The sequence below is a fragment of the Cervus elaphus genome, chromosome 19 (assembly GCF_910594005.1).
Source record: "Cervus elaphus chromosome 19, mCerEla1.1, whole genome shotgun sequence".
NCBI lineage: Eukaryota > Metazoa > Chordata > Mammalia > Artiodactyla > Cervidae > Cervus > Cervus elaphus.
Genome location: NC_057833.1, coordinates 48,738,830 through 48,760,348, shown reverse-complemented (window position 1 = coordinate 48,760,348; position 21,519 = coordinate 48,738,830). Strand labels below are relative to the sequence as shown.

The following is a 21,519-nucleotide window of genomic DNA, read 5'->3' as shown; positions in this document are numbered from 1 at the left end:
TTATTTAAATACCAGCATGGGAATGTAATCAGAAACGAATGTGCTAGAATTTACCTCCCTTCCAATGTCAGCCGCTCCCTGGTTATGTATACGCTGCACCCCACTCTCAATCATTTTGACCTGTGCCCCACCTTTTCCTCTGCTTCTTATATATTAGAAGAAAGAAGGAATTATTTTTACATTTTTATTATACGTACTCTGAATTAGCTATTGACTCACACTACTTCTCCTTTCTTCATCCTGTCACATACAGGAGCGCAGAATTTGCACACTAAGCCAAGTTTCTAACGAGCAGGCAGTGTACTATGGTGACTGGAAACCATCACTTATGACACTATCTATAGTAAGTGGGGAGGGGCAGATGTGGACACTGCCGTTTCATGTCAGTATGCTGTAGCCATATTTTGCTGATAGCCTAATTCCTGATACTGCTTTAATTTTCTGACCTTTTTTTTTTTTTTGAAGTAAGAGAAATCATTTTAATATATACATTTTCACTTCAGTCAATTCAACAATGATTTCTAATAGGCATGCAGACCCATTTAGTTTGCTTCAAATTTATTTCTCAACATGCAGAAACCTTCCTAATGAGATAGTTAAGTTGAACTATTTATTCCTAAAGAGTACAATATACCTTGTCCTCAAAGAGTTTTATCAACTTTAACATTTTCAAAGAGCCCTATGAGGCTGCTCAATATGGTAGTTTTCCCCTGAAATTTCCTATTTGGAGGATGGCAAAACAGTCTAGGATCTTTCCCAGTCTACTGGTTGCTTGTATTCATATCACAGCGTGGCTGGCTAAGAGGTAGAGACTGAATAATATGTAGATAGCCTTCAAGCCCAGCTGAGTGAGACAGCTTCATTTTCAGAAAGGAAACCAAATCATGAAAACCCTCCTAATGGTATGATTTATTCCAGGGTTCTTTTAAGAAGGGACGTAATCCTCATGCACAGGACTCTTTATGGCCTTCTAGAGTTTTCTGCTCCAGCCACTGCTCTCTAGCCAGGTGACTTACTGCACTTGCTGCAGAACTGAAAGCATGAAGTCTCTGTCTACTTGCATAATTAGAGGTGGTGTTAATCTTCTCATTTCCGGCCAAATGGATCCGACCACACTTTCAACCTTGGTGGCTGCACGTCTTCTTGAACAATACCAGCTCGATTAATGGCTTGTTCCTTCTTGTACTCCTCCAGCCGCATTAAGGACCGGACGTAGATGGGGTAGAAGGTGGCGCCGATCAGGGAGATGAACCCACCGAAAATGAGAGCAGTGCGCAGGTTCCGGGACATGGCTCCGGATTCTCCGAGTGCCCGGGACTCTCTTAATTTTCTGACTTTTAGTTACAATTCCTTTGGAGCCACTTTTGGAGAGAAGATGTGTGTTTTCCTCACTTTTATCACTCATGTCCATATTCATTTCTAGTGTATTATACTGTCTACCACATGTACCCAACTTTGATAAGGTTCCTATGGGGTCATGTTGTCTGAGGTAGTGATTACTGTTATTTTCCTTTTGGTCACAAAGCAGTTTGGTGTATAGTGATAATTTTTCACAAATATTATTCCTATCACCTGCAGGGATTTAACTATTAATTTAAAATTAAACAGTACTTACAATTTCCTATAATAAGCCATAATAGAAAAGAAAAAGAACACATATGTGTAACTGAATCACTTTGCTGTCCGGTAAAAATTAACATTCTAAATCAACTATACTTCAGTAAATTTTTAAAAAATTAAATAATATTTAAAGATTTACAATATAAAATAAAATTAGTGAGAGTATGGATGAAATGTGATTGGCCACATCTGTAATTGTTGGGGCTGGATGAGGGGTACATGGAGATTCACTGTACTTTTCTCTATACCTGTGAGTATGCTTGAGAATTTCCACAATACACACAAAATATTGTGAGAATTAACAATAGTGTTAACAAAAAAGTTTATTACAAAAATAGCTGCCCCTTATTTCACCTTCTACCTATTCTCTATTCTTCAGTCCCTTCAATTCTTTTTGCCATTTCTTTGGACATTTATCTTTGTATTTTTTAACAATCCTTCTGGAGCTGTGTCTTGATTTATCGACATACTAAGTTAAGTATTTGGCACGCTTAATCTCCCCTCCCAAACAACCATTGCAGTGGTTAGCACCATGTCTGGATAAGCTGATTGTCAGGTTTCCACTATTATAATTATGTAAATATTTTAACTTCAGAGCCATGTAGTATACTCTGATTATGATTCTCTTCCTGCAAAACATTTCTTTTCCTCCTGAATATTATAATAGACTTGTTTTTATTGTTTAGTTTTCTATGTCTAGCATCCCACTCCAGTGGCTCTAAATACAACATTCCACATTTGTCAAATCTATACAGAAGCCTAAAATTACAACTTTTCCCCAGCTGTTCTTCCTCCTGGAGCTCTCCATCTCTGGCTTCCCACTGGACAGTGCCTTCCTGGGACTCCTTTTGACTGTATTCTGGGCATATCTGTCATCTACCTTCTATGCTGGATCTCCTTTTTCTGTATCCCATGTCTTTGGGGTCAATGCTTCTGCTTTGGTGAACCACATCCTCTGATAGCTTTTTGAGAATAAATGTATAGGAAGAGAATTTTTTGAGACTACGCATCCAAAAATGTCTTTGTTCTGCCTCACATGTGATTGACAGTTTGGCTGTCAAGCTGGAAATAGTTTATCTTTAGAATTCTGAAGGAATTATTCTTTTCAGAGACTTTGCTATTGAGAAGCCTGATGCTATGATGATGGCAATTCTCTGTATATTAACTTTTCCTGGAATTTTTTATTCATGTGAAATTTCATAGTAATGTGCAATGGTGCTTTCCTCATTATATGGAGAAGAGTCAGGTCCTGGCGTCTACTTGCTCTTGGTATAGATTTTGCACCGACCCCTCCCCCTACCTTTAACTCTACACCCATTCATTTGGTTTCCTCTAATTCCTAAGTCTTTCTAACATTCTGCTGTGCAAACTAGCTTACTTCTCATTAGCAGACCCCACTATAAGCATGTATTAATAAATTTCAGCTGTCACCGTTTTGCTTAGTCAATTAACACTTCTCCATCTTTTTATTCTTCCAAAACTTTGTGATTTTGTCAACATTTCTTACACAGTTGTCTCTTCTGTTCCCTTTGCCCTTAATGGTACTCAAAAAAAAATTTTTTCCCTTACTGCCATTTTAGAGGAATTCTGAGGAGGTGCAAACATAAACCAAAAGAACAGTCTAAATCACTGTATTTAATAGAAAATCTTCCACAATATTTGATGAATGCCTCGTAAATGCTATTTTTATCACATTATAAAATTTCAGTGTTTTTATGTAATTATTATCCATATACTCATCTTTATCATTAAAGCTTCACATAGAACTTGCTTTGGATATAAACTTCCAAACTTGACATAGTACTAAGAAGTTGCTATTATCTAATTTTCTTTTTTTTTTTTTTGTATAACTGCTAAATTTTTGTATATTTTCTAAATAACTGAATCAAAATAGATCTGTTTGGCCAGGTCATTGGCCTAATAGCTAGTGATGTCCAATATAATATAAATGTATGTATTTAACACCTCACTACTGAAAGGGTGACCAGTACCACTGCCAGTATCTGGGAGCTTGTTAAGAAATGTGGACTCTCAGGCTCCACTCTATAAACTATTCAATCAGAATCTGTGTTTTAACTAGATCCCCAAGCAATTCACAAACACATTAAAGTTGGAGAACTAGTCTAGTATTTCACCGGAGCCTGCTTCTCTCTCATGTCTCCACTCCCTGCTCCCACTTTCAGAAATACCCATGACATTTTCCTTTCAAATACCTTACAATCTGAGTATTATGAAAGTTACCTTTTCTATCCCTCTGCCATCCTCATGGGTCTGTCCCAGAGGGTCTCCTCCAAGTCTCTGCTCCTCAAAAAGGGAAAAGCCTTGAAAAGTACAGGCTGTTGGAGCCATGTTATTTGGGTTCATTTAAACTCTGACTCTACTCATTACTATATATGGGACCTTGGGCCAGCACACTGCGACACTGTGCCTCAGTTTTAGGTGTAGTATGAATAGCATTGTCATGCATGTTAGCTATTACCCTCTGAAATCAAGGCCTGAACAACTGAGTATTTAGGAATTTCTCCTCGTCTTCTGCTGATGGTGCTTCTATCACACGATGGTTTATTCATTTGGACTTTTGCTACTGAATCAACTAGTTCCACCTTCATCTGGGGATGATTTTATAAAATTTCCTGAATCAACAGATTCCCCAGGCTTTTTGGACTTGGAGTGTCCACCTGGTGAACATACATGAATCAATTTCCTGTTAGAAGCTTTAAGAATGAGGCAGCCATCTTCTTCAAGGTTCAACAATATTCTGAGAAAAGTGAGCACAGGGAACAATCCGGGAAGGAGACAGTTGAATGGAGAAAGCCAGAAGAATTTCAGCACTGGTGGGAGGAAAGGGGGAAATGGGGACATATACTGTCTAGTGGGGAGTTGTCTAGTAATGAACTTGATTTTCCCAACATTAAATATGATGTTAGCTGTAGGTTTTCCACAGAGGCACTTTATCAAATTTTCTTCTATTCCTAGTTTCCTCAGAGTTTTAAGTCATGAATCAGAGTTTAATCCTGTCAAATGTCTGTCTGCATGTATTGAAGTGATCATGAAGGATTTCCTTTATTTTGTTATTATGGTAGACTATAGTAACTGACTCTTCTAATTTTAAAATGACCCTGCATTCTGAGATAAACTCTACTTGGTCATAAGGTATTATGTTCTTTATATAGTGCTGGATTCAACTAGCTAATAGTTCAATAATTTCTGTATCTATTGGTATGGCCACTTTCTTTCCTTGAAATGTCTTTGGCTTGTTTCGCTATTGGGGTAATACTTGTTTTCATTTTTTTAAAAAAATAGGGTAAGTATCCTGTTTGCCCCTATTTTCTGAAAATCTGTGTAGAATTAAAGCTTTTTACTCCTTAAATGTTTGCTAGAATTCACCAATAAAGCAAAGTGGACCTGGAGTTCTTTTGTATGAAAATTTCTGATAATTTCTTTCATATTAAAACTATTCACATTTTCTGTCTTGTATCAGTTCTAGTAAGCTGTATTTTTCAAGAAATTTGATGACTTTAATTTATTGGTTTAAATTTGTACATAATATTCCTTATTGTCCTTTTAACATCTGAAAGATCTAAATAACATTCTTGATTTCATTCCTGATAAGGATAATCTGTCTTTTAGGTTTTTCCATCACTTTGCTAGAGGTTTAATTTTATTAATCTTCTCAAAGACCAACTTTTGGCTTTGTTAACTGTATTACCTGTTTTCAATATCACTGATTTTTGCTCTTGCTTTTAATATTTCTTTCTTCTACTTACTTTGAATTTTATTGCTCATTTTCCCCCCTCTAGTCTGCTCTTTTAAATATATAAATATTTAAAGCTATAAAAGTAAGGAAGCAAGTACAATTTCACTGATTTGGCCTTTTGTTAGCTTATTTCTCTGGATTATTAAATCTTGAAAAAAAATTTCTAAAATTTTTATACGTAAATATTTTCAGGATAATCAGTAAATTCTACCATGGAGAGAGTATGCATGTAAACATAAAAAATGATGATAAGAATATACAAAGCCTAGTTAGCATTCCTGTTACATAACCCCTGGTTTTTCATTCCATTCCAAGCTGGATATGTGTTTATTCTAAAGATGCTTGAATTTTAAGAACTCTCAGTTCCTGTTTTGGATGCTATGTTGTAATTACCAATGACTCATTCACCAAGTTTTTGGATATAAATGAAGGTGAGGTATGACTTCAGTTAATTTTAATGCTTTGACTACACTAACTGCATCAGTGGTACACTGTAAAGATTAAATTTTCCTGTTATGAAGTATCTACATTTATGTAATAAGTCATCTTTAGTTATTGCTCATACAAGCTTCACATATATATAGATGTATTTTTAAGCTTTTTATATTTATCTTTGGAGATCTATCTCCCTTTTAAATAATTCATTTTTGAGTTCTAGTTTTTAAATACTGAAAAGGGTAAATGCATACAGGTGGCGCAGTGGTAAAGAAATCTGCCTGCCAGTGCAGGAGATGTGGGTTCAATCCCTGGGTCAGGAAGACCCCCTGGAGAAGGAAATGGCAACCCACTCCAGTATTCTTGCCTGGGAAATCCCACAGACAGAGCCTGGTGGGCTACAGTCCATGGGGTCACAAAGAGTTAGACACGACTGAGTGAGCACACACGCACACACAATAGTACCGAAAATGATTTTCACCATAAAATTCCTTTAAGAGTTCTTTTTAAAGGAATTATTATTGTACTATCAAGTGAAACTTTTTCAAACTCAATCCGTTAAGATATTCCTACTTAAATATACATACAGCCAAATGAATTTTTGTGTATTTCAGAGATAATAAAATATTTTTGCTAATTTATCTCAAAACATAGGTATTAGTGACCTTCTCAAATTAGGTCAGGTAGTAGGAAAAAAACCTAATACTTTTTTTTGGTTGTGCTGGGTCTTCAGTGTTGCTTGGACTTTCTCCTGTTGCAGTGAGCAGGCTTCTCATTGCAGTGGCTTCTCGTGTTGTGGAGCAAGGCTCTGGTACATGGGCTTTAGCAGCTGCAGCACAGGAGCTCATGAGTGGTGGCTCACAGGTCCAGAGCGTGGGGGCTCAGTAGTTGTGGCTCATGGACTTAGTTGCCCAAGCTATGTGGAATCTTCCTGGACCAAGGATCAAATCTGTGTCCCCTGCATTGGCAGGCAGATTCTTATCCATTTTACCACCAGGGAAGTCCTCTAATACATTTTCTATTTAGCATAAGGTTAGGTTGGAAGAAAAGGCTTTTGATTTTAAAGGCCAAATGGAAAGCTATTTTATTTTGTGAGCCAAGAGAGGATCCACTTCAGTGGGATGAAAAGTGTACCTATCAAGATGACTTTTGCTCCTGACAATTTTATCTTTTTTTTAAAAAAGGTAAACATTTAAAAATCATATATCATTTCAGCATCTTATTTTTAAGAAATCCAACATTTTGGCATAAGACAAATTTATACAATTAAATTCTTCAAAACATAATATGGCATATATTATTTTTCCACAGGGCATCAGATACTAACAGATATAGACCACTTTGTTAAATAACAAAAATCATATGAAAATCAACACAGTATTTCATTTATTTACTGTATAAGTCTGGCAAACAGCACAAAAATTCAGCAACATTTCAAACATGTAAAAAAGTCAAATGTTGAACAGTACTGAAAAATTTTTTTACATAATTAGTAATAATGAGTACACATGTAGAGTTCTGCAAAGCTAGCAAATTCCAAGGGTGCTTGGCTTCTGAACATATACCACAAAAACACATACACAAAAGCACAATATAATTTATCTTTATAAAAATTAGAGCCAAGCAATAAAAAAGGATGATAATAATGAAGATAATAATACATATGTTCACTACATATATCTTATACATTGAAATGCTACATCTTGTACCCTGAAATGCCATGTGTAGAGAGCCAAGCAGAGTAAATTTAGGCTCATCACTGAGGTTAAGAATTATTTAAGAATTTAATGCTTGTATATGTAACATACTCAAAACTTTCTATATAGCAATTCCTAGATTATAACAATGTATTCCACTGAGAAGTTGAGTCTTCTTTGTTGGCAGTATAAAATTTTGACCATATCAAAATTCTGGTAAAACATACACTGAAGGCATTTGTCTAGTGTATGTAATGTTTGGGGGCATTAATGAATGTAGGAGAAATTCTTAGATTTCACACTAAATTTCAGCTGAGCTTTGTCAAACCAAACAGCTCAACTGTAAGGCAAGAAAAATTAACCCTCTGTGATAGATTAGTGGGCCTTACCAAATAAAGATAAGAATTCAGTCTTAGGGAAAGACTCCCTACATAAGCAGATACGAAACAGTGGGCACTGAAACGAACTTCTAGAAATGACCTAACATCTTGATATTCAGACACTGGTTCAGAAGCGACAATCTGTTGGTATATTTTATCTAATTAACATTTTACAATCAGCACCAGTCCCCAAAACCTCAAATTATAATATTTAATCTTCATTAAAATACATCCTTTTGTGCTATATTAATATAATCAAATTAACGAAAGTTGAACTTACTCAACTTACTATATATTTTTGTGTATGCAGGGTAACAAATCCTTTTATTTACTTGTGCTTCTGTTTTGGGGTACTTTGATTGAAGAGAAATTCATTTCACAGGATTACATCTTGCTAAAGCATTCCTTAGCATTGGTCCAAACTTGAATTCCCTTTTAAAACAAACAAACCAAAAAAAAAAAAGGCCCAAAAACCTTACAATGTGATTTTGGAAGGATTTTGAAAGGTCAAGTACTTGGCTTACTGGTATGTTAGGTTTCAACTTTTGGAATAATTAATAAGTACAACAAACAGAACACTTTTTCTGGCAATGGCAAATATAAGTCAAAGTGAAATACTTGTGAAAAAAGTAACAGAATCACTGTATGAGCCTGTCTTCAAAAAAGATACAGAACTCCTACTTCTTTTTGAAAGACTCATTTACTCATATCATATAGTCATATCATTTCTACTTATAAAGGAAACAAGTTTTGCAATATCTGAAACAAAAAAACCTATTAGTCTAACAATTAAATATTATTAATTTATTAACCTAATAACCAATATTCTGATAAAAAGTTATGAACTCCCTCTCAATGGTTACAGCAGGCTATTTAGCAAAAACTAACATGCTATTATATACCTAATAGGCTTAAACAAAAATGCATGTTTGTAAAAAATTTAATAGTAAAATCTAGACAGTGGTGGAAGGTATGTTTTCAACAAACAAGATATATATATATCCTGTATATATATATATATTCTTTAATAACTGCTAATTTATGAAGAAATTTTAGTACTTATACATTAAAGTTAATCAATATTTATTGAGGCTTTGAACAATAGGAAAAAAATTAATCTTTTTAGCTTTTTTTCCTCCCTGATGAAACACAAAAAGAAAAACAAAACTGCACAAGAATCCTTTAATGTCCCAGATTGACTTACTAAATGATTTACTGAGATAAAGCATGCTGAATCACTCAATAAATTGAGACGCACTAGAGAAATGTAAAGCACCAGTACTGACTGGTGATCACATAGGCAGCTCTGGGGTTATGAAAATGAGGTTAAGGAATATTATATATTTTGTTCTTACAATATCATTTGAGAAAAATTTCCATCACTGCCAAAACACTTATTTTAACCAGAATAAGCTTCAGTATTCATACCTTATACGATAGGTATCAGTGACATGTTTATTAATACACACTTTCATGTGTATCTTTTCAAACTCATTTGTATATATACAATCATTTAAAAAATACACACTTTCCTCTTTCCCACAAAAACAGGATTGCATTATATGCACTAGTGTGTAGCCTGTTTTCTCATCTGCCGTTCTATTAGGACATCTCATTAGGACAGTACATGTGAGATCCATCTTATTAGGACAGTGCATGTGAGATCCATCTTATTAGGAGTCCTAGTGCATGTGAGATCTATCTTGCCTTTTCCAACAATGAATACTCCATTAGATACTACTTTATCTAAGCCCTAACGTTTAGACCATTTTTCATTGAAAGTATGTATCGCTGTTAGGAATGGTATTTTACTGCCCTGTTCAAGAATATCACATAACCATAGTAATGTTTTTAGTACACATTTTCAAATACAAGTAAAAATAGGGCATACAAATTTGGAACTTTAGATGAGTGGAGACTTGGTAATTAAGATTTTAATTATGACACTTCTTTCAAAATTAAGTAGAGAAACTGGGAAACATTCTGGAAGAGAAGAATGGACTTTAAAAATAAAAATGATATATACTTTGTTCCAAACAAGAAACTGATTTTAAAGAAATTTGCCGGCACGTCTGAATATACTCGTACCTTCAATGAAACCAAAACCTACCTTTTTGCACATACTGATCTGCATGACTGCGTAGCTTATGAGGGCCTCCTTTAAATCATGGTTCTTTTGTTCTTTGAAGCGTTCAATATCAGCCCAAGCATTTTTGACAAACTCTCTGAAATAAAAGGTATAGTCATCATCATTATTCTTATTTAAATTAAATAAACTACATATTATTAGTTCAAATAAACACTTCTCATCTGAGTTGGGTTTTTGTCTATAAAGTGAGAGAAAAAGCAGACAGTCATACACTCTTCTACATTTTAATAGTCTCTTTTACCACAAATTCCAGCTTCAAATTATTCCTATAAAACAGATGTAAATGGCTCCTTGAACCAATTTATAAGCCAACAGATGCCACATGGACTTACCTGCCTGGAGTCACTGCAAAACATACAGTCTTTTCAACAAGATGGATTATGTATCACATTTATCATGTATTTTCTTTAAATGACAACTAGAGTTTTAAAAATTCTGAGAGCCATTTATCTTTTTAACTCTGTTCATGAGTTAACTTTGACTTACTTGACACCAGCAGTTTCAAAAATTAACAAAACCACCTCCAAATCAGTGAAACTCTTGGTCTGCCTTGATCTACTCAACTGTCAGACAAAAACAACATGAAAAATGAGCCCAAAAGTCAATGGCAGATCTCTGAGAACTGAATTTCTGAAAATATTTATGGAATAATTATATTCTAAGTCATATGCAAGGTGCTGGGACACAAAGATGAAGGAGACACAATCACTGACTTTGAAGGGTTCGTAATTTAGCCAGAGACAGTCACACTGTACAAACTGCCGTGAGATAAAGGGCATTAACCAAGTGCTGTGACAGCCTGTGAGGATAACCGAAGGCTTAACAAAGGAAGCAGTTCAAGAGCTGGGCATTGCAGAATGATGAGGCTTTTAACTGACAGAAAAGAGTAGAGGAAATATGCAAAGGATAGAAATCATGTAAAGTGCAAGAAAATATTATGAAGTTTAAATACTTCCTTCTTCCTCTTTCCCCAACACTAACACAACTGTTTCTGTGTAACATGATTTTTGATTACTCAAATTTCTCAGGAATAGTCAATCACTGTATTTTAGAAGATTGAGGCTACATCCAGGAACTGATGAAGCTAGGAATCGTTATAAGCCACCTGCCACAGAGCCTAAAGTCTAGCCATGTTAAACATCCCAGCATTTTTACCTGCCTTCCAGATTTTTAGACTTAAGTTGTTGTTCTCCTTCCTTTATTTGTTCTTCTAGCATCTTTATTCTGGCTTCTCTCTGCTCTGGAGTTTCTTGACCGAAGAGCTTGGTAGTCATTCCCTTCAAAGAAAATGTTCTCACAGTCTAAAATGAAACAGAAACAGATGAATGGATAAATAACATCTGTACACTGAAATATTTTTCAGTCTTAAAAAGGAAGAAAATTCTGACACACGCTACAATATGGATGAACCTTGAGGACACTGTGCTAAGTAAAATAAGCCAGTCACAAAAAGACAAATACACAAGTCTACTTACATGAAGTATCCAGAGTAATATAACTTACAGAGACAGAAAGTGGAATGGTGACTGCCAAGGGCTAGGTGACGAGGGAAATTAATAGTTGATATTTAATAAGTAGAGAGTTTCAATTTGGCAAGATGAAAAGTTCTGCAGGTTGGCTGTACAACAATGTAAATGAACTTACTACTACTGAACTTGAAAAATGGTTAAAATAATAAATGCTATGTTCTGTATATTTTACCACAATTTTTTTTTAAAGAGGGCATAGTCATTTTCCCCCTACCTCAGACAGAACACCACAAACCATACAACCAAGGGGCTACTATTAAGGCTTATAATACTAGAAAATGTTGAAGAATCAAAAAAGGAAAAATTTTATCTACAAAGCGTCCAATAAAGAAAGAAGCAGCCATGGAAAAAAAACAAAAAAACAAAAAAAGAAAAATTTTAACTGAGCTTCTTCATCATATGGAAAACTTCCAGGTGAAATACTAGACAAGTTATTTATGTCAGCAGTCATATTTTTTCAATTATTCTGTGATCATAAAAAATGGATAAAATTCAACAGGCAACAATGAAAATAAAACAAAATGAAAAAACCATTTAAAATCTGCATAACTCACACTAAAACTTGGTTATCTATTAATAAAACAGAATGACTAAACCCAAACCTCAAACTTCACCATCTCTTCACTCTCTGGAATTTATTGAAGGAAACGCTTTTCCCTGCAAATGCAGGAGTAGAGAACCAAGCTCCCTGAAAATGGACTGGAAATTTCCCCTGGATTTTAAAAATAAATCAAGCCAGTGTGTATCTGCTTCATGGTCAAAGGTCCTTCCCCATGTATCTTTATGTGGGTAGCCCATAAGCACTTTTAAAAGTAAAGTGAAGTTGCTCAGTCGTATCTGACTCTTTGCAACCCCATGGACTGTAGCCTACCAAGCTTCTCCATCCATGGGATTTTCCAGGCAAGAATACTGGAGTGGGTTACCATTTCCTTCTCCAGGAGATCTTCCCAGCCCAGGGTTTGAACCCGGGTCTCCCACACTGCAGGGAGATGCTTTACCGTCTGAGCCAGCAGGGAAGTCAAGGACTTGTTAACCGTGAAATGACTTATAAACAGTGGCACTGTCACTGCTTCATTACTTCCAGACTGTGTGCTCTCACCATGGCAGCTTATTTATTCCAATGAAATAGCTGGACAATAGAAAGCTGATTATAAAAATTATCTTAAGTCTAACATAGTAAGATACAAAATTTTCTTCACAAGTACTCACTGTAAGGATTCAAGAATAAAATACACAAAAAGTTCTCTGTTAGGAGAGAGGCACTGATTCTAACAGGGCAAAGTTTTTCAAAGTTAACTAAAATTTCTACAATGTAAGTGATAAAATTAAACCGTGCAAAGGTCATTATTTCAATCCCAAAGAATAATGGTTTTTTCCACTTAGACTTAATCAGAAAAGAGATGGTTCTTATTACACAGTGCAATCTGGCAAAATTTCTTGTAACGCTATATATGTTTTAATGGCTTGCTTTTTTTTTTAAGACTTAATTTTTTAAATTTAATTTTACTTTTTGGCCACCACAACGCAGCATGTAGGACCTTAGTTCCCTGACCATGGATTGAACTCGTGCTCCCTGCAATGAAAGCACGTAGTCTTAACCACTGGACCATCAGGGAAGTCCCTAATGGCTTATGTCTTTTTATGTTAAGATCACAACCAAAAGAATTAAAAAGTTGTCCACAAATTACTCCCCTTTAAAAGCTACAGGCGTCCTGCAGCCCATTTCACTTAAGGTTCGTTATAATAACACCAAAGACCCAAATGGAAAACAGCTCACCCCGGTTGCCAGTTCCTCACACTGCTGCTTCTTGGATGCTAGGTCCTGAGCAGCCATCTCTAAGTCATACTGCATAAGCTCATGTTTCCTGCACACAGCCCTAGGAAAAAAATTTAATTTTTGCCATTTAATTTTTGTGGCCTCTCTAATTATTAACATGTTAAATTTTCCCCCAGGGAGTAAAGTGGAGGCATTCACGTATTATGATCAGAAGTTTGATATATAGAATTTTTAAGCTTAAAATGTAGTAGCCCAACATTAAAAATTTAATTTAGCAGAACCTAAGCATAAAAATTTATAAATCAAAAAAGGTACAAGTTTTTATGCTTAGGTTCTGCTAAATTAAATTTTTATCACATACATTTTTTTTTTTTTACACATACATTTTTTAAAAAGCTTTTTTTGTACAGCACTGGAACTAATGCTATAATCTCACATAACAACTGAATATTGTTTAAAAAGATTATCTCAAAGTTTTCTATTTGGAAATGTCTATTAGTTTTCATTATCATAAAAGTAATCCATGCTCACTAAAAAACAAAAAAAAAAGATTCTAATACAGGAATGTACTAAGTAAGTTTCAAGAACACTTTCTTCTCCCTAGTTCTACTATCCAGACACAATTCATTTTAATAGGTGGTATATATTGTTCTAGACTTTAACTAGGCATTTCTGAACTATATACCAAGGACACGTTTCTTTATCAATATACATTCATCTTTTCTATAATCTTTAAGAGTTGCAAAGAATTCCATTGTGTTAAGCAACCTTCCTTTGGTAAGTTACTTGAAAATGCTTGGTGTGACCTCTACTACTCAAAGCTCTAGAAGGAAAAAGGCTAACAATGTGATGTTTTCATCCCAGCTACTGAACAGCCAAAGGAATATTGCTCTTCTGTTTTATTAACAGAATTCTTACACTGATTTTAAAAGTGGCAGGAAAATGATTCATTTTTCTAAACTGGAATATCTCCCAGAGAATTCTGTTTGGCCCTGTAGGAGATACCATAAAAACAGAAGACAAAGTCCTGACATTAAGAAATTTTACAATCTTACTAAGGAGATAAAATATGCAGGTATGGAAACATCACAGAATTTAAAGGTAATATACAATCTAATGACAGATCATGATAACACACACTCAATGTGTACTTTGCTTCCAATCTCCAAGCTGAAAAAAGCAGAAAGAACAACATACAGACAGACCTGAAGTCAGAGACTAACAGGTTTTATCAATATAATGTTTCAAATATAGTGAAAGTGTTAGTCGCTTAGTCATGTCCAACTCTTTGTGACCCCATGGACTGTAGCCCTCCAGACTCCTCTGTCCATGGGATTCTCCAGGGAAGAATACTGATAGGTTGCCATTTCCTTCTCCAGGGTATCTTTCCAACCCAGAGATCGAACTAAGGTCTCCTGCATTGCAGGCAGACACTTTACCATCTGACCACCAGGGATCAGAGTTGTCTTAAATTCCTATGTCTAGCACTCTGCAACAGATAGGAATACAGTGAGATCTCATTCAATATCTAGGGGAAGGAATTCATTTAAAAATCACCTTACTCTCTTTATTTTAGAGTAACAGATGAAGAGAGTGTTGACCAACCATAGGACTGCATCTGGAACATGTATTATACTTACCGCAATGCTTCTGCATAAAAAAGATACTCCTTTAACTGATCTGCATAATGTTCTTCATCTTCCAAAATATCATCAATAGAAGATGCATATCTGTTTAAAAAAATAACGTATATAGTAACTTTTATCAAGACACAAAATATTAATATTCTAAAGAAGGGCTATTCAAAGCATAGTCCACTGACCATTTGCTACCCATGAATGACCAAAGTACAAAAAATTAGAATAAGCATTTAGAAACATTTATAGCAACTTTTTAATTGAAGTATATTTGATTTGCAATACTATGTTAGTTTCAGGTATATAGCAAAGTGATTCAATTATATATTTATTTCTTTTATTTTCCATTATAGGTTATTACAAGATATTAAATATAGTGCCCTGTGCTATACAGTACGCCCTTGCTACTTATTTTATGTAGTTTGTGTCTGTTAATCCCACATTCCTAATTTATCCCTCCCCCCAACAGCAATCCTTAATTACCATGACAATTCTATGGAATTTTACCAAAATGTGTTTAGCAAGGGCTTGGTGACAAAGCCCTTGCTTTTTAAAAGAACAAAGCAAACAAAAAAATTGTCCTTCTTAAGGTAGCTTAATGAGCACTGAAGTATCTTTTGTTAAATGTAGTATAAAAAGGGCTACAAAATCTGTAGAAAGAATAAGAATTTAGTATAATTGAAGAATTTAGTATCCCTGATAGCAACTACATAAAGTCAAAAAGCTATAGAAGGAACAGTTGAGCAAATAAAGATCACAGAAAATTTTAGAAGTGTTATTTTACTCTAATTCTCAGTAGCAACCTCTGCTTTGATCTGGACAAGTCTCTCACAGTTGTGCCATTCTTGTTCTGAGTCTTCCTTTGCACAGAACTATAGCGGCTCTCCACACTGCCTCTCCAAATCCTCAACACCTCTAGAAATCTCCCCAGACTCTGGTCCTTGTTCATCACTCTACTTCTGATCTCTTGTCAAAAACTGAGAACTTAAATCTTATCAAAGAAACGTCTCTTACAGGTATATGCATCACTGAGTCCCTACACTGTTCACCTCAAACTATCAGAACACTGTTAATCGGCTATACTCCAATACGAAATAAAAAGTTAAAAAAAAAAAAAAGAAATGTGTTGTGTTGGTTTTCTCTGATCACCAGGGCTTCCCTCGTGGCCCAGATGGTAAACAATCTGCTTGTAACGCAAGAGACCCAGGTTCAATCCCTGGGTTGGGAAGATCCCCTGGAGAAGGGAATGTCTACCCACTCCAGTATTCTTGCCTGGGCAATTAGATGGACAGAGTCCATGGGGTCAAAAAGAATTGGAGACAACTGAGCAACAACACTTTCTCTGATCACATTATAAATTCCCTAAGGACATGGGCTATGTCATTTATTATTTCTGTATGGTATAAGTAGCATTCTTTTTTCAAATTAATTCTGATTCCTTAGCATGGGCATAAAAGAAAAATATACTTTATGTCTCCAAGCCTGCTTCTACATGTAGTTAAGTAAACAAGTTTACTGAATTAAAAAATAAAAAATCTAAGTTAATGCTCACTGAAAAGCAACATGCTTATAGTATTTATGAAAGTAGGCAAAATACATATTCTGTAAATATAAATTTACATTTGTGAGAGTGTGGACTTTGTCCTATGTGACTGAAAAATGTCTTGAGAATGTTGTTAAGAGTAGGAATAACTGTCTGTAGTTCATAAATCTACGATTCTGGAAAAGTTAATGTTAAGAAAACAAAAAAGAAGGTAAGCGGCTGGTGGCTTGAAGATAGGAAACACAGTGTGGAGAAAGAGGCAAGTGGTAAAGATGTTTTAGATATTAGTACTAAAATTAATTTTATTTAACATTTACATAAACCAAGTGAAGGGATAATCCCAAATTCCTGCAAATACTGAGACTGTCCTGTCAACAGAATGCATAAAGACAACAAAATAGTTGAAAAGCAGCTGGGCAGCTTGAACAATAATCCAAAGAAAAATGATATTTAAATAAAATAAATATTTTTGTCTCTCTGTTGATCAGCTATAGGAGTTCTTTATATATTTTGGTTGGAAATGTTTACTCCCGGTCTGTGGCTTGCCTCTTCACCATCTTAATGGGGTGTGTTTTTGTGTGTGTGGTAAAATGTAACGTAAAATTCACCTTTTTAACAATTTATTGATGTATATAGTTCAGTGGCTTTAAGTACTTCCATGCTGTTGTGCAACCATTACCAACATTCATCTCCAGAACTTATCTTCCCCAACTGACTGTACTCCTACATTACTTCCACTTACAACGGAATCTTTTGATAAGCCAAATTTTTAATTAATTTTTTTTGTTTTTTGGCACAGCATGTTAGGTAGCAGTTCCCTACCCAGGGCTCAAACCAGTGCTCCCTGCATTGGAAGCAGGGCGTCTTTACTGCTGGACGACCAGGGAGATCCCCAAATTTATAATTTTGAAAAACAATTTACCATTTTTAAAAGATTGTTTTTCCTTTCATGTCCTTTAAAAAAAATCTTTTGCTTACTCGAAGGCTGCTAAAATATTCTCCTATTTTCTACTAAAAGCTGTAGTTTAAGGTTTTATATTGATGTATATCATCCAAATTGAATTAGCATTTATGTAAGATATGAGATATGGCTCAAGGTTCCTTTTTTTTAAATGATTCACTTTTTTAAAAAATTACTCATTTTCCACAGAAAAAATAAAATTTATACAGAAAAAATCCTGTTAACTGCAAATAAAGACAGTTTTCCATCTTCCTTTCTATGCTGGGTCTTGGTTGCTGCATGGGCTTTTCTCTATTTGTAGAGAGCGGGGGCTACTCTCCAGCTGCAGTGCATGGGCTTCTCGTTGCAGAGCAGGGGCTCTAGGGAATGCTTAGTTCGGTAGCTGCAGTACATCGGCTAAGAAGTTGTGGCTCCTGGGCTCTAGAGCACAGGCTCAGCAGTTGTGGTGCAGGGACTTAGCTGCCGTGTGGCATGTGGGCTCTTCCGGGAGCAGGGATTGAACCTGTGGCTCCTACACTGTCAGGATTCAAAAGGGAAGCCCTGAAGGTTTAGTTTTTTTTCCCATGAAGATATCCAGTTATTCTAGAATCATTTCTTGAAATGAGCTATGTAAATGTAGATCTATTTCTGAATTCTACCCTATTCCATGGATCTGTTTATCTCAATATTGCCTGATAACTATAGCTCTATAGTAAGTCTTGAAATCAGGTAACACATTCAACTTTGTCCTTTTTTTCAAGATTGTTTTGACTACTTCATGTTCTTTGAATTTCTATATACATTTTCGAATCAGCTTATCAATTTCTATTAAAAATCACTGGAGGTTTGATTGGGACTGTCATTTAGGAAGAATGCTCATATTAACACTACTGAGTCTTCCAATCTATGAACATGGTTTAATCTCCCCTTTTATTTAGGTATTTAGTTTCTCTCAGCAATGTTTATATAAAAAGTTTTAGAGGTGTAGAGGTCTTTCACACTATTATAAACAGCATTTTTAAGCTTTTATTTTCTAATTTTACTAGTATGCAAAAATGTTTTTTTTATATATTATGTATCATGCATTCTCATTAAGCTCAGTTGTTAACTCTATAGTATTTTTGGTTGATTATTTTCTACAGAAAAATCCTGTTAACTGCCAATAAAGGCAGGACAGTTTTCCTTCTTCCTTTCTAAGACGTACGCCACTTACTTGATCTTCTTGCCTTACTGCACTGACCAGGATCTCTGCTACCACTTCCACCAGTAGTGGTGGAGCAGACAATCTTGCCTTATTTCTGATTTTAGGAGAAAACATCAATATTTCACTATTAAGTACAGTATTAGCTGTATGTTTTACACTGAGGAAATTCTTTATATTCCTAGTTTGATGAAAATGTTTACTGTGAATGGATGTTCAAATGCTTTCTACATACATTGAAAGGAACATCTGGATTTTCTTCTCTGTTCTGCTAACATGTGAACTGAACTGAAAGATTTTTGAATGCTAATCTTGCATTCCTGAGATAAACTTAAGTCAAATCTGTATACAGGAAGCACAATACAAATGCCAGTAACCTTTTTAAAACCAGAAGACTCACTAACACTTTTGCACTAAATGTCACCTCCAGTTCTACCTTAAATTCTCCGGGTACTTACACATCCATATGATGACCAGCACTCTGCAGTCCATCACCCATTTCTTTCTCTATGGCACTCCACTCACTATGAAGAAAGAGATAAAACCAAAACTATCATGAATTAGATATGCAATATTATTAAACAGAATCTTTTATGTTTTTTTCCTAGTTAGCTTTTAAATATTATGATATCTATTTTATTTTTTTCCTGACAATTTATTTTATGTATGATATCTATTTTATTTTTTTCCTGACAATTTATTTTCCGTGACTCAAATATGCTCCTTTCCCCTGAAGTTTAACAACTAAATGCGAGTGAAGGCTTTAAAAATGCTAATTCAAAAGTTTATATCTGCAGTTAAGTACAAAGTTAGTATCATACAAAACAGTTTCTGCTTACAGACAGCTTTCTCAGCCTATTTAAATCAACCATGGAGCTTTCAGAAACTATGGATGCTTGTCCTGCTCTTGATCTACTTAATCAGAGTTTCTAGGATAGAGCTGAGGCATGTATATTTTTAAACTCTACATGAATGACTGTGATAACCACACATGATTACATGTCACTATCTTAATAGGTAACAGAAAAAGACAATTGTACAGAAATATTGGGTATACCATAAAACTTCAGTAACTTGCACTAAAGTTGCACAACAAAGTCTACTGGAACCACAGATGATTTTGTTACCATTTCAGTGAAATTCCTGAAATAAAAATTCCTTTTTATGAAAGATGTATATATTATAATAAAGGGGGGAATAGATCTATAATCTTAAATACTAAGAGATGATATAATGTGATATATTTTCTTCTAGTTATTTTTACTTATTTTAATATGGCTGAGATCACGCAGTAGATGCAACTTTGGACCATGTTTTTTCTTGTTAACAGTATTTCCCCACATTATTAATTTGTTCTCAGCATTGTTTCAGTGGCAACTCTTAATTTTTTTAACCATTTTCTGAACCATTCAAGATTGTTTCCAATTTTTCTGCTATGTAAAGAATGTATAACAAACACCTTCAACTGCATAATATCATAAAAAAATTAGAACACTATGATTCTGTTAATCTGTAGTCTTTATAAATTGTTCTTGAAATATCAAGATTATATGCTTATAATACTAGAAAGGAAAACCCTCACATGGTTTTTAAAACTGTCAAGGAAGGAAAACAAACATAAATAAACATACCTCCTTCTGATAATTTTACTCATGTTTACTCTCAAAATAGTAATAGCACCAGTTAATCCTTTTTTAGTGCTGGCTGTTTACAATATGATTCTTTTTTTTTGGCTGTGCTACATCTTAACACTGATATTCAAATAAATTTCAGATGAATCCAAAATTTACAGAACCACAAAAATATAGAAGAAATGAAAAGTGTATGCTTTATTATTCATAAGGGGGAGATCTTACTAAGATATACAAAAAGTCAGAGGCTATGACTTTATAAAGGAAAAAAAACTAATCACTTGCATGTCAACTGAATTTAACAGATTGAATATTTTTGTATATTAAAAGCCACATAAGAAAAGTCAAGAGACATATGACAAAGTGGGGAAAAAGTTGCAATCCATTTCACAAAGCTCTAATTCTCCTAAAAGATAAACAACTCCTGCAAATCAATTAAGAAAACAGGCTACCAGCCCAACAGGAAAAAACGGCCAAAGATACAGACAGTTTATAAAATTAAAAGAATAAAATAAAATAGAGGCTATTAATCATCAGGAAAAAAGTTTAACTTCATTCATAATTAGAGTAATACAAATTATAACTACAGTGAGAAGGCATTTTTCACCATCAGGCTGATAAAGACAAAAGTTCACTAAAAATTGTTTGGGTGAGGATCTGAGGAAATAGATATTAACATTTTGATGATGGGAGTTGAATATCTTCCATACAGGGAAATTTGGCAATATCTACCAACTCAATTATCCTTAGATCCAGTAACAACATTTGTAGAATTTTACCCTACATATATACTCAATCATGTGTGAAATGACAGGAACATGAACATTAATTAAAGCATTGAATGCAACAGCAGATTAGAAATAATTATCAAGAAGAAACTGGTTAAATAAATTATGATGCTCCAGCTCAATAAAGCCCAATACAGTTATTCGCTGGTAACAATATATCTAGGATAGCAGTTTTTAAGTTTAAAAAAGCAACATAAAAGAAGTGAACATAGCAATATATACAATATGCTCCCTTTCCATGTTAAAAAAAAGGCGGGGGGGAGGGAGTAGAATGCATTTGTTTGTGTGTTAATATATACATTGACAGTGCTGCAATACATTTTACTGGAAGGATACACAAGTAACTCAGAAACTGCTGGTAGTTGCCTCAGAGGAAGAGACCTGGGAGGTTGGCAGGCAGGAGCAAAGAGACTTTTCACTATACAAGCTTTTGTT

The 21,519-nt window shown here is 34.6% G+C and overlaps 2 protein-coding genes across 2 annotated transcripts in view; both read right to left on the bottom strand.

Annotated features, from left to right (window-relative positions):
• Positions 1 to 874: 874 nt before the first annotated feature.
• LOC122676062 (small integral membrane protein 20-like) lies at positions 875 to 6,062 on the bottom strand. Its single transcript, XM_043875369.1, has one exon. The coding sequence runs from the start codon at positions 1,288 to 1,290 to the stop codon at positions 1,087 to 1,089; it is 204 nt and encodes a 67-aa protein (XP_043731304.1). The 5' UTR covers positions 1,291 to 6,062; the 3' UTR covers positions 875 to 1,086.
• Positions 6,063 to 7,175: 1,113 nt separating this feature from the next.
• The window catches only part of SNX4 (sorting nexin 4), a 52,830-nt gene continuing 38,486 nt past the window's right edge, over positions 7,176 to 21,519 (bottom strand). The window contains exons 9-14 of the mRNA XM_043874416.1: positions 19,124 to 19,189; positions 14,985 to 15,074; positions 13,345 to 13,444; positions 11,194 to 11,339; positions 10,000 to 10,114; positions 7,176 to 8,321 (exon numbers count right to left, since the gene is read on the bottom strand). Of these exons, the coding sequence (XP_043730351.1) occupies positions 8,274 to 8,321; positions 10,000 to 10,114; positions 11,194 to 11,339; positions 13,345 to 13,444; positions 14,985 to 15,074; positions 19,124 to 19,189 (565 nt within the window). The 3' untranslated portion in view covers positions 7,176 to 8,273. The remainder of the gene's footprint in view (positions 8,322 to 9,999; positions 10,115 to 11,193; positions 11,340 to 13,344; positions 13,445 to 14,984; positions 15,075 to 19,123; positions 19,190 to 21,519) is intronic.